This window comes from Chelonia mydas, chromosome 13 (genome assembly GCF_015237465.2).
Source record: "Chelonia mydas isolate rCheMyd1 chromosome 13, rCheMyd1.pri.v2, whole genome shotgun sequence".
Lineage (NCBI taxonomy): Eukaryota > Metazoa > Chordata > Testudines > Cheloniidae > Chelonia > Chelonia mydas.
The window spans coordinates 35,022,751-35,036,070 of record NC_051253.2 but is presented as its reverse complement, the minus strand read 5'-3'; the positions used below and the strand labels follow the sequence as shown (position 1 = coordinate 35,036,070).

General features: G+C 52.3%; 1 protein-coding gene across 4 annotated transcripts; it reads left to right on the top strand.

The window, feature by feature from the left end:
- The first annotated feature begins 1,639 nt into the window (after positions 1 to 1,639).
- LOC119567947 lies at positions 1,640 to 8,174 on the top strand. 4 transcript variants are annotated; one of them, XM_037915886.1, is made up of 2 exons: positions 1,640 to 1,757; positions 5,588 to 8,174. In XM_037915886.1, the coding sequence occupies exon 2, from the start codon at positions 5,599 to 5,601 to the stop codon at positions 6,628 to 6,630; it is 1,032 nt and encodes a 343-aa protein (XP_037771814.1). In that variant the 5' UTR covers positions 1,640 to 1,757; positions 5,588 to 5,598; the 3' UTR covers positions 6,631 to 8,174. The 4 variants fall into 4 exon arrangements, with proteins under 4 accessions (XP_037771814.1, XP_037771813.1, XP_043382815.1 ...); XM_037915885.2 differs by having other exon boundaries at positions 1,687 to 1,896; XM_043526880.1 differs by lacking the exon at positions 1,640 to 1,757 and adding an exon at positions 1,830 to 1,911.
- Positions 8,175 to 13,320: the final 5,146 nt, after the last annotated feature.

Sequence of the window (13,320 nt, the reverse complement as noted above, 5' to 3'; positions counted from 1 at the left end):
TGAGGCACAGCCAGGCCTCATAAACATATTACAGAATATTCCCGCATTGTCACACGGTTCAACGGGCAGATGCCCTGGGAAACGATCGGCAAAGGGAAGAGTTCAAGCAGCTGCTCTTGCGATTCCAGGAGATCTCAGCAAAAGACTCTTCTGGCTGTAGAGAACCCAAGTACCAGGCGCGCCGCCTGTTTTGGGGGCCAGTACAGGGTACCGCGATGCTTACGGGGCTGTACAAAAGACACTGGATAGGCCCTTGGACAGGAGTGTCACTGGACTTTGAATAGTCCAACCCAAAACCTAAAGGGACCTGGCAACTTCTAGTAGACCACAGACAACTTGGTGGGACTTAGCTCCAGGGATACACTTGCCAAGGGCTGCGGTGGCAGCTCAGTCCCTGGCAGCTGGTTTTTGAAAAGCTCTGCCCTCGTTCAAACAGGAATCAATTTGGGGCAGCTCGCCATCCTGTGCTCTACAGGAGGTCAGACCAGATGATCGCAATGGTCCCGTCTGGCCTTGGAATCTACGTGGCAAAGGAGTTCAGGTTTTCTAAAGCCAAACTCTTCTCTGCCCTGGAGGTCGGGGTTGGACTCCCCAGTTGGGTCCGGGTGATCGGTGTCAATTAGTTAATCACCGACATGGCCCCTGGAGGAGATGCTCCTTTGGGGATGCCGATGCCCCTCCAGAGTTCAGCCTCTCCCTGCACTGGGGTGATGCAGCTGCCATGGAAGATGATAAATATTCACTGACAAACAACCAACAGCAATGCAGCGTTCCGGCTGCCCAGCAGTATACGGCGCCCTTCCGGAACACCGCTTGCAGCAAAACCGGCACCTCTGACGAGTTAAGGGACCTGCCTCCCCGGAGAACGAAACTCTCATGCAGGTTAGGTTTTGATTCCTGCTCCCCCAAAGACCAGTGGGGGGTGCCATGCACTCACAGGGGGTATTCCTCAAAGGAGCGAGACCACCATGCCAGCACCAGAGCTGTGGTTCAATCCCCCAGATCTGGGCAAAAAAAGAATAAGTTGCAAAAATACATCAACGGTGAGAAAAGCTGGTATTTTTTTCTAGGCAGCCTGTATCTCAGGAACCCCTAGGTCAAATAACCCCAAATTTGGATCAGTAACCCTAAGGGGTGCGCTTTGGCAGAGGGTGAGAGGGGATGCAGTAGGGGGCATTCCACCCTTGGAATTAGAGCTGACCCAAATGCCCCAGCATGGTGCTGGGGGGCAGAGAGTGGGATGGGTGACTCAGGAAGGGGTGCTGTGCCCTGTTCTGTGCTGCTGCTTGTGCATTTTTCTACAAAGCGCCCAGCCACTCCTGCTCATTAACTCTGCCCTGGCAATGTGGGTTAATTCTGCTGCCCGGGTTGCATCCCAGAATTGAGGAAATCTGCCTCCCGCGGTGCCATGCGGATGTGACATCCTGACCCGGCACCGGGACGCCACCCAGTGCTACTCACTGCCCCCCCCAGCACCCCGGAGGGCACTGGGATGGGGACCCTAGTGCACAGCGAGGGGCAGGTTGTGATAAGTGTGAGCAGAGTATGTCCCAACCATCCTGCCGTGGGTCAGGGCAAAGCTTCCCCTTTCGATGGGGCGTCGCCGCTTCTTGTGGGCCTGGATTATGAAATACTTAACGTCAGATATTTCTCTGCCACCAGTTCCCTCTTCTTTTAACTCCCATGCAGCCGGGGGAGGCCAGCTCTGCAGACAGCTGGATCAATTCTCCGGAGGAAACAGAGGCACCAGCACTAGGGTGAGTGGGAGAGCATGGGAGAAGGGCACTGGTATAATCCAGGCAGGATTGTTCAGCAGTTTAGCTAGTAGAGAGGGATGGTAGGAAATGCACCAAGGAGGAGTTCAGACACGGCTCTTCTCTCCTATACGTTCCAAAGGTTTGTACAAAGAAGGTGGGTGTTGTTTTACAGGGGGGAAACTGAGGCAAACAAAACTGAAGCCGCCTACAAGAGGTTAGTGGTTGAGCCAGGATGAGAATCTAGGGCTCATGAATCCCAGCCGGGGTCCCCCGCATCCCTTGTTCAAGGCTACTTGGGATCCTGAGGGAATGGGGGAAGGGTGGTCCCCAAGAAGGGGGGATCCTGAAGGATTGGGGAAAGGGGAGGTCCCTGGGAAGGGGGATGCTGAAGGGATTGGGGGAAGGGGGGTCCTCTGGAAGTGGGATCCTCAGGGGATTGGGGGAAGGGCAGTCCCCTGGAAGGGGGATCCTCAGGGGATTGGGGGAAGGGCAGTCCCCAGGAAGGGGGATCCTGAGGGAATGGGAAGGGAGGGTCCCACATGAGGGGGGAACGAAGGTTAAGCCATAGCCCATGCTGCTCATATCCCCCTGAACTATGGGAACAATGCTCCTTTATGTTGTTGGGAACATTTGCCAGCCTGACTCCTGATCGTTGGGGTGCTCTCAGTACCTTGGCTTGCTTTCTTGGAGCGCTGATCCCCCATTCTCCAGCTAGCATCGGGAAGCCTTGAGTGCAACTATCCCCCCAAAATCAAGTTCTGAGCTGGGCCCCCAAACACAGAGGCCATTTCTGAAAACTTTGGTTTGAATGTTGCAGCGGGTTTGGGAGCCTAAAGCGTCAGGGTCTGAAGAAGGGCAAAGTCTTGTTCTTAAAGGTATCGTTTAGAGCTGCTCCTCCCCACCCTGATCTCAGCTCTCCAGCCCTCCTCCTGGGATAGAGTCCTGTTCATCGCAGGTTCATGCTGCTTTATGGAGATTGTAATCTCTTCTCGGCTGGGACCCTCTCTTACTACATGTTTGTAAAATGCCTAGCAGAATAGGGCCATGATCTCAGCTGGGGGGCACCTGGTGCCTACAGCTCCGGGCCGGGGCGGCAGAGCCCGGGGCTGGGTCCAGCTGGAGAAAGTCCCCCCGGGCTGGGCACACAAAGACTTTCAATGAAAGTCTGTCCCTGGTGCAGGCCCAGCTGGGGAAGGAGCAGCTGCTGAGCCTGGGCTCCCAGCTCCCCCTGGAGGCTACAAAGCTCCACCCCCGTGTCTCTGTTCATTGTTTTTCCTGCTTCCTTTCTTCCTGCCAGTCCTCGTTCCCCCAGCCCATTCCTGGCTCCTTCCGCACCGACCTGAGCCGGGGTCCCCCATGCCCTTTTAAATTGCCTGGGCCCCTGGGCAGTTGCCCCCTTTGCCCCGCCCTGTCAGCGGGGCCTAGTTAAGGGGCTGATATGTATGCTAAAGATTGCTAAAGACAGACTCTCCTAGCTTCTCCTGGGGATCTGGTTTCCTGTCTACTGTAGAGTCATTGTCAAAGATTGGGACTGGGGTTATTACCCGGTGTGTCCCCAGGCAGTAGAACAAAGAGGCGATGTCACATGTACATAGATGTTGTGACTAGAAACAACGCGGTACTGCTCCTCCGTTACAGGTTTCCCTCGCCGCTGGTTGGCTCCGTTTTGTTAACTCGACGGGCATGAGGCAGTGGCCTCGTTTGTCTCGTTGGACTGGTCTGACTCCGGCTGTCCATGCCATGGAATTGCAATCTCAAAGACTTTGCATTTGCACACAAATCGAAATCCCCAGATGGAACAGGGAGAATTCTGAATTCTTCCGCTACCCTAGCTGTGCCCTTTGGGGAGGTGGATAAATTTCAGCGATGGGAGAACCCCAATGGAGAATTGCATAGCCGCAAGCTGTGGAAGTGGCGGGCCATTGGGACTGGGGTTATTACCCAGTGTGTCCCCAGGCACTAGAACAAAGAGGCGATGTCACTGCGAGAGGACGACAAAGCACCAAGGAACCTTAATGCTGTGCTGACCTCATTGTTTTGGTCTGCTTTCCCCCACCGTGCTGTTCTCTCACATTGAGCTATTTCACAAGGCGGGAGGGAACAAAGACAAGATACACTGGGGTTGTGTCCTGGTACAGGCAGGGAGTGCTGTCATGTCCAGACTGGTATGGAATGTGGTTACCAAATCAGAGCCAGAAAAGGCATGCAACAAGTAACGGCTGGTGGGGGATATGTGCCATTCCCTCCAGCTAGTGGATATCAATACAGGCCTCCTAGATGAATGTGTGTGCAGCACATTTGCTGTGGACGGTGCACACGCCACCAGATTAATTGCTTCCCAAGAGGAGGGGTATGTATGTCTCCGTCCTGCCCTGTGCTGCTTTCCTTCAGCTCATCTGGTGAGCTGGTTAGCATGGCTGTTTGGGCTCATGAACATTTTTAATATTGATCCACAAGAGCAACTGGCTATATTTCTGTCAGTCATCCTGAGGGGACTGGGGGAGAAGGGGGTCCCAGGACAGAGGAGATCCTGAGGGGATTGGGGGAAGTGCAGCCCCTGGGAACGGGGGATTCCTGGCACCCCCTTCTCCTCCTGAGAATCCCCCGTTCCCAGGGGCTGCACTTCCCCCAATCCCCTCAGGATCCCCTCTGTCCTGGGACCCCCTTCTCCCCCTGAAAAAGGGGGATCCTGATGGGATGGGGGGGAAGGAGAGTCCCTGGGAACGGTGATCCTGAGGGAATGGGGGAAGGGTGGTTCCCCGGGAAGGGGGATCATGAGGGGAAGGGGGGGTCCCTTGGAAGGGGGATCCTGAGAGGATACGGGGAAGGGGAGTTCCTGCGAAGGGGGATCCTGAGGAGATGGGCGAAGGGTGGTCCCTGGGAAAGGGTGACCCTAAGGAGATTGGGGGAAGGGCGGTCCCCAGGAAGGGGGATCCTCAGGGGATTGGGGGAGGGGTTCCCGGGGAACAGGGATCCTGAGGGGACTGGGGGAAGGGGGGTCCCAAGCGAGGGGGGAACAAAGGTTAAGCCATAGCCCATGCTGCCCATATCCCCCTGTACCATGGGAACAATGCTCCTTTATCTCGTTGGGAACATTTGCCAGCCAGACTCATGATCATTGGGGTGCTCTAAGTACCTTGGCTTGCTTTCTCGGAGCGCTGATCCCCCATTCTCCAGGTAGCATCGGGGAGCCTTGAGTGCAACTATCCCCCCAAAATCAAGTTCTGAGCTGGCCCCCCCAAACCCAGAGGCCATTTCTGAAAACTTTGGTTTGAACGTTGCAGCGGGTTTGGGATCCTAAAGCCTCAGGGACTGAAGAAGGGCAAAGTCTTGTTCTTAATGGTATCGTTTAGAGCTGCTCCTCCCCACCCTGATCTCAGGTCTCCAGCCCTTATCCCGGGATAGGGTCCTGTTCATCGCAGCCATAGGTAGGGTGACCAGACATCCCAATAAAATCGGGATTGTCCCGATTTTTAGGTCTTTGTCCCACATCCCGACCGACGCACGGTCGGGATGCCATTTGTCCCGATATTGTGGCTTTGGCCGTTCCGGTGTTTTTTTGGGTGTTTTTTGCTTCGGGAACTCCGGCCATTATTCTTTTTTTTTGCTTCCCCCATGTGTCCCGTTATTTTCTCCGTTTCATCTGGTCACCCTAGCCATAGGCCCCACCATGCTGTCTTATGGAGATTGTAATCTCTTCTCGGCTGGGACCCTCTCTTACCACATGTATGTAAAATGCCTAGCAGAATAGGGCTGTGATCCCAGCTGCAGGCTCCAGGTGCCACTCCAATACAAAATAATTAATGGGAAGAAACTAATTTATCTTCTAGTGCTGAACACCATGCCTGCAATAGTCCCCAAGAGAAAAGCCCCGGGGGTCGATTTCTGCGGGGTGGACGAATATTACTACATCGTCCGCTCAGACCTGGGCTGCTACATGAGGTCGACCAATTTCAACGAAGGAAAAGATCTGAACGTGTATAGTCTGCACCCCTCCTGCCAGGGCGGGGAGCACTATCTCGCCTACCAGGATGACCTCTTCTACATCATCAAAGGAGGGGCTTATCGCCGTGTGTCCAACATGAACATGGACACAGCAGCCGTAGTCTACAATCTCCACCCCAATTGCCAGGGAGGAGACCATTATCTCTCAGCCTTTGGGCACTTCTACATTGTCTTCCAGAGCAAAGGTGTCTACCGCAAGGTCACCAACATGAACACCGATTCTGATGCTGTCGAATACAGCCTCCACCCGTCCTGCAGAGATGGCCTCTATTACTGGGGTGTCAAGGGCCATTATTATTTTGTCAAGCCCCATGACGAATGGGGAATCCAGTATTATCAAACCACCAATTTTCACGAGAACATGGATGCCGTAACCTATTCCTTCCACCCGGATGTGGTCAACTTCCTCCCTGGTGGGTTGGCTATCACCCAGGGTTCAGCTTTCGGCACCTGGGAGGCCATCAAGACCATCTCCAATGATTCCAACACGCCCATCACCTGGAACAAGAAGATCACCAGGAAGGTGGGCTATGCCAAGGAGAAGATGAGCAGCATAGAGCACAACTGGAGCGTGAGCATCTCAGCATCATACCAGTCAGGAGCCCTCACCGAAGCCATTGCCAAGTACCAGTTCTCCCTCACTACTCAATACGGCGGGAAAAGCGTCAACACGGAGAAGGAGAACTGGAGCGAGGCCACCGACGTGGAAGAGTCTGTCAGCCTGACCCTGCAGCCAAGAGAGAAGATCTACATATGGCAGTACCAGCTGGGCCTGGGCAAGAAAAGCGTCTTGTTCTGCCGTGACATGAAATTCAACGACAATCCAAACCCACCTACTGAAGTCCCCCTGCCGCCTTCTAACCAGTGATCTGAAATAGGGAGCTCCCAGGAATACCTAAGGGCCCGCTCGCTGCCTTGCAGTATTGCTAAGAATTGGGGTTGTAGGGGGTATATTTAGGGTTAGTATTTTACAGTAGTCGTAGTGGCTTTGCAGTGCAGGGTGTTTAGTGAGGCCCAGTCTATGTTTAGGAATAGCAACTAGGATTAAGATACAGAGACACAACCCTGCAATCTACCATAATGATCGTACCATGGGCTTCCAGAAAACCGGTTGCCAACGGGTTTGCAGCTAACATGGCTGGGAAAGCATTTCCTGAGCCAGCATGGACAGAGCATTTTTTCACTCTTTGACTAGAAGGATCAACGCTGCAGCATCCCCACCCAGCCGAGCCATGCTGAGCACATACTATTACTCCCAGGGGGATTCTGCACCAAAAAATTAAAAATTCTGCACCAAAAAATTAAAAATTCTGGGCAGAATATTTTAAAATTCTGCAAAATATCACATATATTATTTATCAAAATAACACGATATAATCACACCAGTTTCAATTATTTTCAGAATTTATTTCAAAATACCTGTAACAACACAGACACACAAAAAATTCCCCGTTTCTCTGCCCCCTTCCCGGCAGAGCCAAGGAGAGGGGCCAGACACTCGCACCCCCTCCCCGCAGAGCCCAGGAATCCAGAGGGACAAACAGCCTGATGCTGGGGCCTGAGCTTGTGTGGAGTTTCCTGCACGCTGCCTCCTTCTTACATGGAGTGCGGGGAACTGCTGCTGCTGGGAACCCTCCAGTTCCTCCCCCACCTCTTACCGGCAATGTCCTCTATGTGTGAGCTGGGCTCTGCCAGGTCCAGAAGCCCGTAGTGGTGGCCAGCAGCTCTGCAGCCCATTTCTACTCAGGGATGAGGAAAGGAAATTCTGTGTGCACAACATTAATTTTTGTGCAAATTCTGCATTGCACAGTGGTGCAGAATTCCCCCAGGAGTAACATACACACCAGTTTCAGGCGGGTTTGTACTTAACATGGCTCCACCGTGCCTCCGCTGCTACTCCCCACGCTAACACAGGTGCATTGCTATTTGCACTCGCACGAGTATATGTGCATCAGCGAATCACACCCCTACCTCATAGTGCAGGCGTCGCTCTGGTTCCACTCTCCTGTCACACGGGAACAAGAGGTTTGCTCAGGGAGCGCCGTGATTACGCCTCTGCAAGCTGGGATTTTAGGCAGGAGTTCGGTGGCTCACTCCCAGACATAAAATCAGCTCTGGGATTGGGAAGTAACCCTTACACAGCAGGCAGAGATCACCACCCCTCAGTGATCTGCACAGATCACAGGTGAAAAGGGTGGGGGAAGAGCCTCAGTGTGTTTTCTCAGTCACATAGGATTGTGTGTAGTTTTATTTTGTGCCTGTTGTTACTTCTGGCTATGAATTAGCCAAGTCAGTTTTCTCAAGGGCTCGTCTTTACTAGAAGCTGCGACCAAAGACTCCAATTTCACCTAAATAACTTTGTATCAACAAAATTATCCGAAGCATAAAATAAAGTGACTCCTGCCGTGTTTCTTCCTTTTGTTCGTGTGAATGTTACTTAACGGGAGGTGTGCTGGAGGTGTTAAGGAAAAGTTAGCACATATGACTCCATTTTGGTTTGGGGCCCACCATTGTTTAAATGCCAGCACATCATACACCAGGAGGAGTGATCCTTAGATACTGAATCCCTGTGAAAATCCTCCTCCTTGTCTCCAGCCTGCCTTGACTCCCAGTATCTGGTTTTTGTTAGTGTCTAACTCCCTGTCTCTTGGCCTTGATGTGAGGCCTCCCATCCTGATAATAAAAGTTACTGATGCATGGCTTTAGGACCATGCTGTGTAATTAACATACTGGTTTAGCACGAGGAATGCACCAAGCAGGGATAGGTGGTAGATAAGAAAAGGGTTTGTTTATTGGCTAAGGTTTCCGATGCACGAGGGCAACATGCATTGCTAAAAGGTATATAACCTTTGTATAATTTGCATTCAGGGTCCCCTCCTGGCTAGCAGGGGGGCACCACGCTCGAGCGTAATAAACTTAGTGTCTTTTGGGAACTCTGCAGTTGTGGACTTTATTTCTGTGCCTCAGCCTAGATTCGAACTGTGCGTGTCCTATCAGGTGTAATTCGTAGCACTTGTGTGCGTGTCCTACCAGGTATAATTCGCAGCAGTTGTGTGCGTGTCCTACAAGGTGTAATTCGTAGCACTTGCCTGCGTGTCCTATCAGGTGTAATTCGTAGCACTTGTGTGCGTGTCCTAACAGGTGTAATTCGTAGCACTTGTGTGCGTGTCCTACAAGGTGTAATTCGTAGCACTTGCGTGCGTGTCCTATCAGGTGTAATTCGTAGCACTTGTGTGCGTGTCCTACCAAGTGTAATTCGTAGCACTTGTGTGCGTGTCCTATCAGGTGTAATTCGTAGCACTTGTGTGCGTGTCCTACCAGGTATAATTCGCAGCAGTTGTGTGCGTGTCCTACAAGGTGTAATTCATAACAGAGGGGAGGGATCGGGACTCATTGCCCAGCCGGCTTCATAAATTCTGTTCCTAAAAACTGGACAATGTGTTGCAGCATGTGGGGCAAAACTGTCCACTAGGCAAGAGAAATGAGATCAGGATGAAGGACAAGTTTGGGGTTCTTTCCAATGAGCTTCAGAGCTCAGGGCATCTGGGGAATGGAATATGGAGCCTTTCATCTCTAGGTCCCCAACCTAGCTCCAGATCAGGGTGAAAGGCTCCTCCAGAGAGACTGGGCAGCAGACTATGCAGCCTTTCACCTCTAGGATACCAAGTGAAATCCAGACAGCTGAGGATGTGCTGGCTCAGCGGAGCGTTTGTGTCAAGGAATGGGATACAGAGCCTTCCCTCTTACTGGCACCACTTCCAACCTGGCCCCGTGTTAGTGGCATTGGCTAGCTCAGAAGGGACTGAGGAATGGCATGTGCAGCTGTTGCTCCTTTTGCCCTGAGTGCTTTGCTAATATTGCAGCTGTGGCCCATTAAAATAAATCGGGGAGTTCCCACGTCAAGCTATCGTTTCAGGCTCTCTGCAAACTCAAGTAGACTTGGCTGCCTCAGTTGCTCTCAGGTCACATTTGGAAGGTTTCCTTCTGAACCATAACAGCTACAGACATAATTACACAAATATAGCCCTACCACATAATTAACAAACAAACAGAGGAACACTAACTCCAGCCTCGTTGCCTTTCTGGACACACATAAAAATGCAGCATGCATCACAAAGCATTAGCAAATCACATTGTACTCATTTTTAAAAGCAACACTACCCAACACTACCCAAACTATTTCATAACGCTCTTCTTCCCCGTCATTCCCTAGATCATAGAATCATAGAAGATTAGGGTTGGAAGGGACCTCAGGAGGTCATCTAGTCCAACCCCCTGCTCAAGGCAGGACCAACCCCAACTAAATCATCCCAGCCAGGGCTTGTCAAGCCCAGGGCTGGCAGAATGGAGCTGGTTGTGGTCAGGTGGCTCCACTTCCTGCCACCTGGTGGATACAGGGTGGGCCTGACCCCACACTCACGGGGCGGCAGGAAGTGGAGTGACCCAGCCCCAGGCCGCTCCGATCTGCTCCCCTGGTTCCCAGCCTTCGGGTTTGGGGGGCAGAGGGAATCGCCCCTCAGCACTCACCAGCAGCGCGGCTGGGAGCCAGCGGCACAGAGCGGGCTGGGCCGGGTCGCTCCAATTACCACCACCCGGTGAGTGCAGGGCAGGCACGACCCCTGCTGCAGTCCTCAGTGCAAGGGGTGGAGTGGCGGCGGGGCTGGGGCAGAGCAGAGGCGGGAAGAGGTGGGGCTGGGGCAGAGCAGGGGCCAGGCCCATGGGGAAGAGGCGGAGCAAGGGCTGCAGCCGCATGCAGCTGCGTAGGGCACCAGGAAATTTGGTGCCCTACACAGCTGCATATTTTCTGTATGGGTAGGGACGGCCCTGGTCACGCCTGGCCTTAAAAACCTCTAAGGAAGGAGATTCCACCACCACCCTAGGTAACCCATTCCAGTGCTTCACCACCCTCCTAGTGAAATAGTGTTTCCTAATATCCAACCTAGGCCTCCCCCCCCCACCCCCCCCCCCCGCACCGACCCCCGCAACTTGAGACCATTGCTCCTTGTTCTGGCATCTGCCTCCACTGAGAACAGCCGAGCTCCATCCTCTCTGGAACCCCGCTTCAGGGAGTTGAAGGCTGCAAGCAAATCCCCCCTCACTCTTCTCTTCTGCAGACTAACTAAGCCCAATTCCCTCAGCCTCTCCTCATAAGCCATGTGCCCCAGCCCCCTAATCATTTTCATTGCCTTCCGCTGGACTCTCTCCAATTTGTCAACATCCTTTCTGTAGTGGGGGGCCCAAAACTGGACGCAATACTCCAGGTGTGGCCTCACCAGTGCCAAAGAGTGGGGAATAATCACTTCCCTCGATCTGCTGGCAACGCTCCTGCTAATGCAATCCTGACCCACAGGCACCTGCAAACACACCTCTTTTTTCTCCGCACTGCACCCCAGTGTACTCAGCCACTCATTCCCTCACCCCTCTAATCCCCCACCCCTCCCCTGGCTCCCCAACAACAACCTTTTCATGGCATGACCAGCGGCCCCTCTCCTGTGCCCTGGTGCCTGAAGCATCCATCTTCCCTCCTTACCTGGAAACATCAGCTCACAAGCACTTTTCTTCCTCCTCCCATTTACAGGTTGTGATTTTCAAAGGGATTTGAAAATCTCACTTCTCATAGAATCATAGAATCATAGAACATCAGGGTTGGAAGGGACCTCAGGAGGTCATCTAGTCCAACCCCCTGCTCAAAGCAGGACTAATCCCCAACTAAATCATCCCAGCCAGGACTTTGTCAAGCCTGACCATAAAAACTTCTAAGGAAGGAGATTCCACCACCTCCCTAGGTAACGCATTCCAGTGTTTCACCACCCTCCTAGTGAAAAAGTTTTTCCTAATATCCAACCTAAACCTCCCCCACTGCAACTTGAGACCATTGCTCCTTGTTCTGTCATCAGCTACCACTGAGAACAGTCTAGATCCATCCTCTCTGGAACCCCCTTTCAGGTAGTTGAAAGCAGCTATCAAATCCTCCCTCATTCTTCTCTTCCGCAGACTAAACAATCCCAGTTCCCTCAGCCTCTCCTCATAAGTCATGTGTTCTAGTCCCCTAATCATTTTTGTTGCCCTCCGCTGGACGTTTTCCAATTTTTCCACATCCTTCTTGTAGTGTGGGGCCCAAAACTGGACACAGTACTCCAGATGAGGCCTCACCAATGTCGAATAGAGGGGAACGATCACGTCCCTCGATCTGCTGGCAATGCCCCTACTTATACATCCCAGAATGCCATTGGCCTTCTTGGCAACAAGGGCACACTGTAGACTCATATCCAGCTTCTCGTCCACTGTAACCCCTAGGTCCTTTTCTGCAGAACTGCTGCCGAGCCATTCGGTCCCTAGTCTGTAGCGGTGCATGGAATTCTTCCGTCCTAAGTGCAGGACTCTGCACTTGTCCTTGTTGAACCTCATCAGATTTCTTGTGGCCCAATCCTCTAATTTGTCTAGATCCCTCTGTATCCTATCCCTACCCTCCAGCGTATCTACCTCTCCTCCCAGTTTAGTGTCATCTGCAAACTTGCTGAGGGTGCAATCCACACCATCCTCCAGATCATTAATCGAGATATTGAACAAAACCGGCCCCAGGACCGACCCTTGGGGCACTCCACTTGATACCGGCTGCCAACTAGACATGGAGCCATTGATCACTACCCGTTGAGCCCAACAATCTAGCCTGCTTTCTATCCACCTTATAGTCCATTCATCCAGCCCATACTTCTTTAACTCATTGGGCCTTTGAATTCCTTCAGCAGCTTTGCAAGTGGCAGAATTCACCATGGAGGTCAAGGAATAAATAAACTTAGAAAACCAAGGAAATTAAAGGCAAAAACTTTGTGAGAGTGATTCTATGATTCTAGGAAGCTTCAAAGCTTTGTACAAAGAAGGTGGGTGTCGCTTTACAGGGGGGAAATTGAGGCAAACAAAACTGAAGCCGCCTACAAGAGGTCAGTGGTAGAGCCAGGACTAGAATCTAAGACTCGTGAATCCCAGCCTGGGTCCCCCACATCCCTTGTTCAAGGCTACTTGGCTCTTAGATGGTGCCCACTAGCTGCAAAGACCTGAGAGTTGGGGCGTTCAGAGCTGTGACGATTCTCTCACGCCTGCCGCCATGGGTCGCTCTCAGAGCAGCTCGGGCGTGGGCACTCCAGCAGCAAAGACCTGCTCCAAAGGTCTCAGGACTGAGGGGAGTCTCAAGTGCTATTGAAGTCTCCTGGTGCAAAGTTGGGGTTTTGCCAAGGGAGGCCCAAAATACAGCACCCCCAGAAGCAACCACTTTTTAAAAATACCCTCCTGCTTCCACACTGCTTTTTTCCCCACTCGCTGCTGGAGGGTAAAGCTCCAGGCAATATTCATGTAAAACAGACTGTTGTGCTCAGGTAGCACCAGGAACCAAGATCCAGTTTCCAGACCTATGATTAGGGCCCTACCAAATTCACGGCCCATTTTGGTCAATTTCACGCTCATGGGATTTTAAATATCCTAAATTTCATTATTTTGGAAATTTAAGTCTTAAATTTCACAGTGTTGTAACTGTGGGGGTCCTGACCCAAAAGGGGGTTGT

What these genes read in the sequence shown, in the direction of transcription:
- LOC119567947 (XM_043526880.1), top strand. Translation starts at nt 1,845, where the DNA reads ATGCACCAAGGAGGAGTTCAGACACGGCTCTTCTCTCCTATACGTTCC. An exon ending in CAAAGGTTTGTACAAAGAAG is followed by an intron (nt 1,912 to 5,587) that starts GTGGGTGTTGTT and finishes TTTATCTTCTAG; the next exon opens with TGCTGAACACCATGCCTGCA.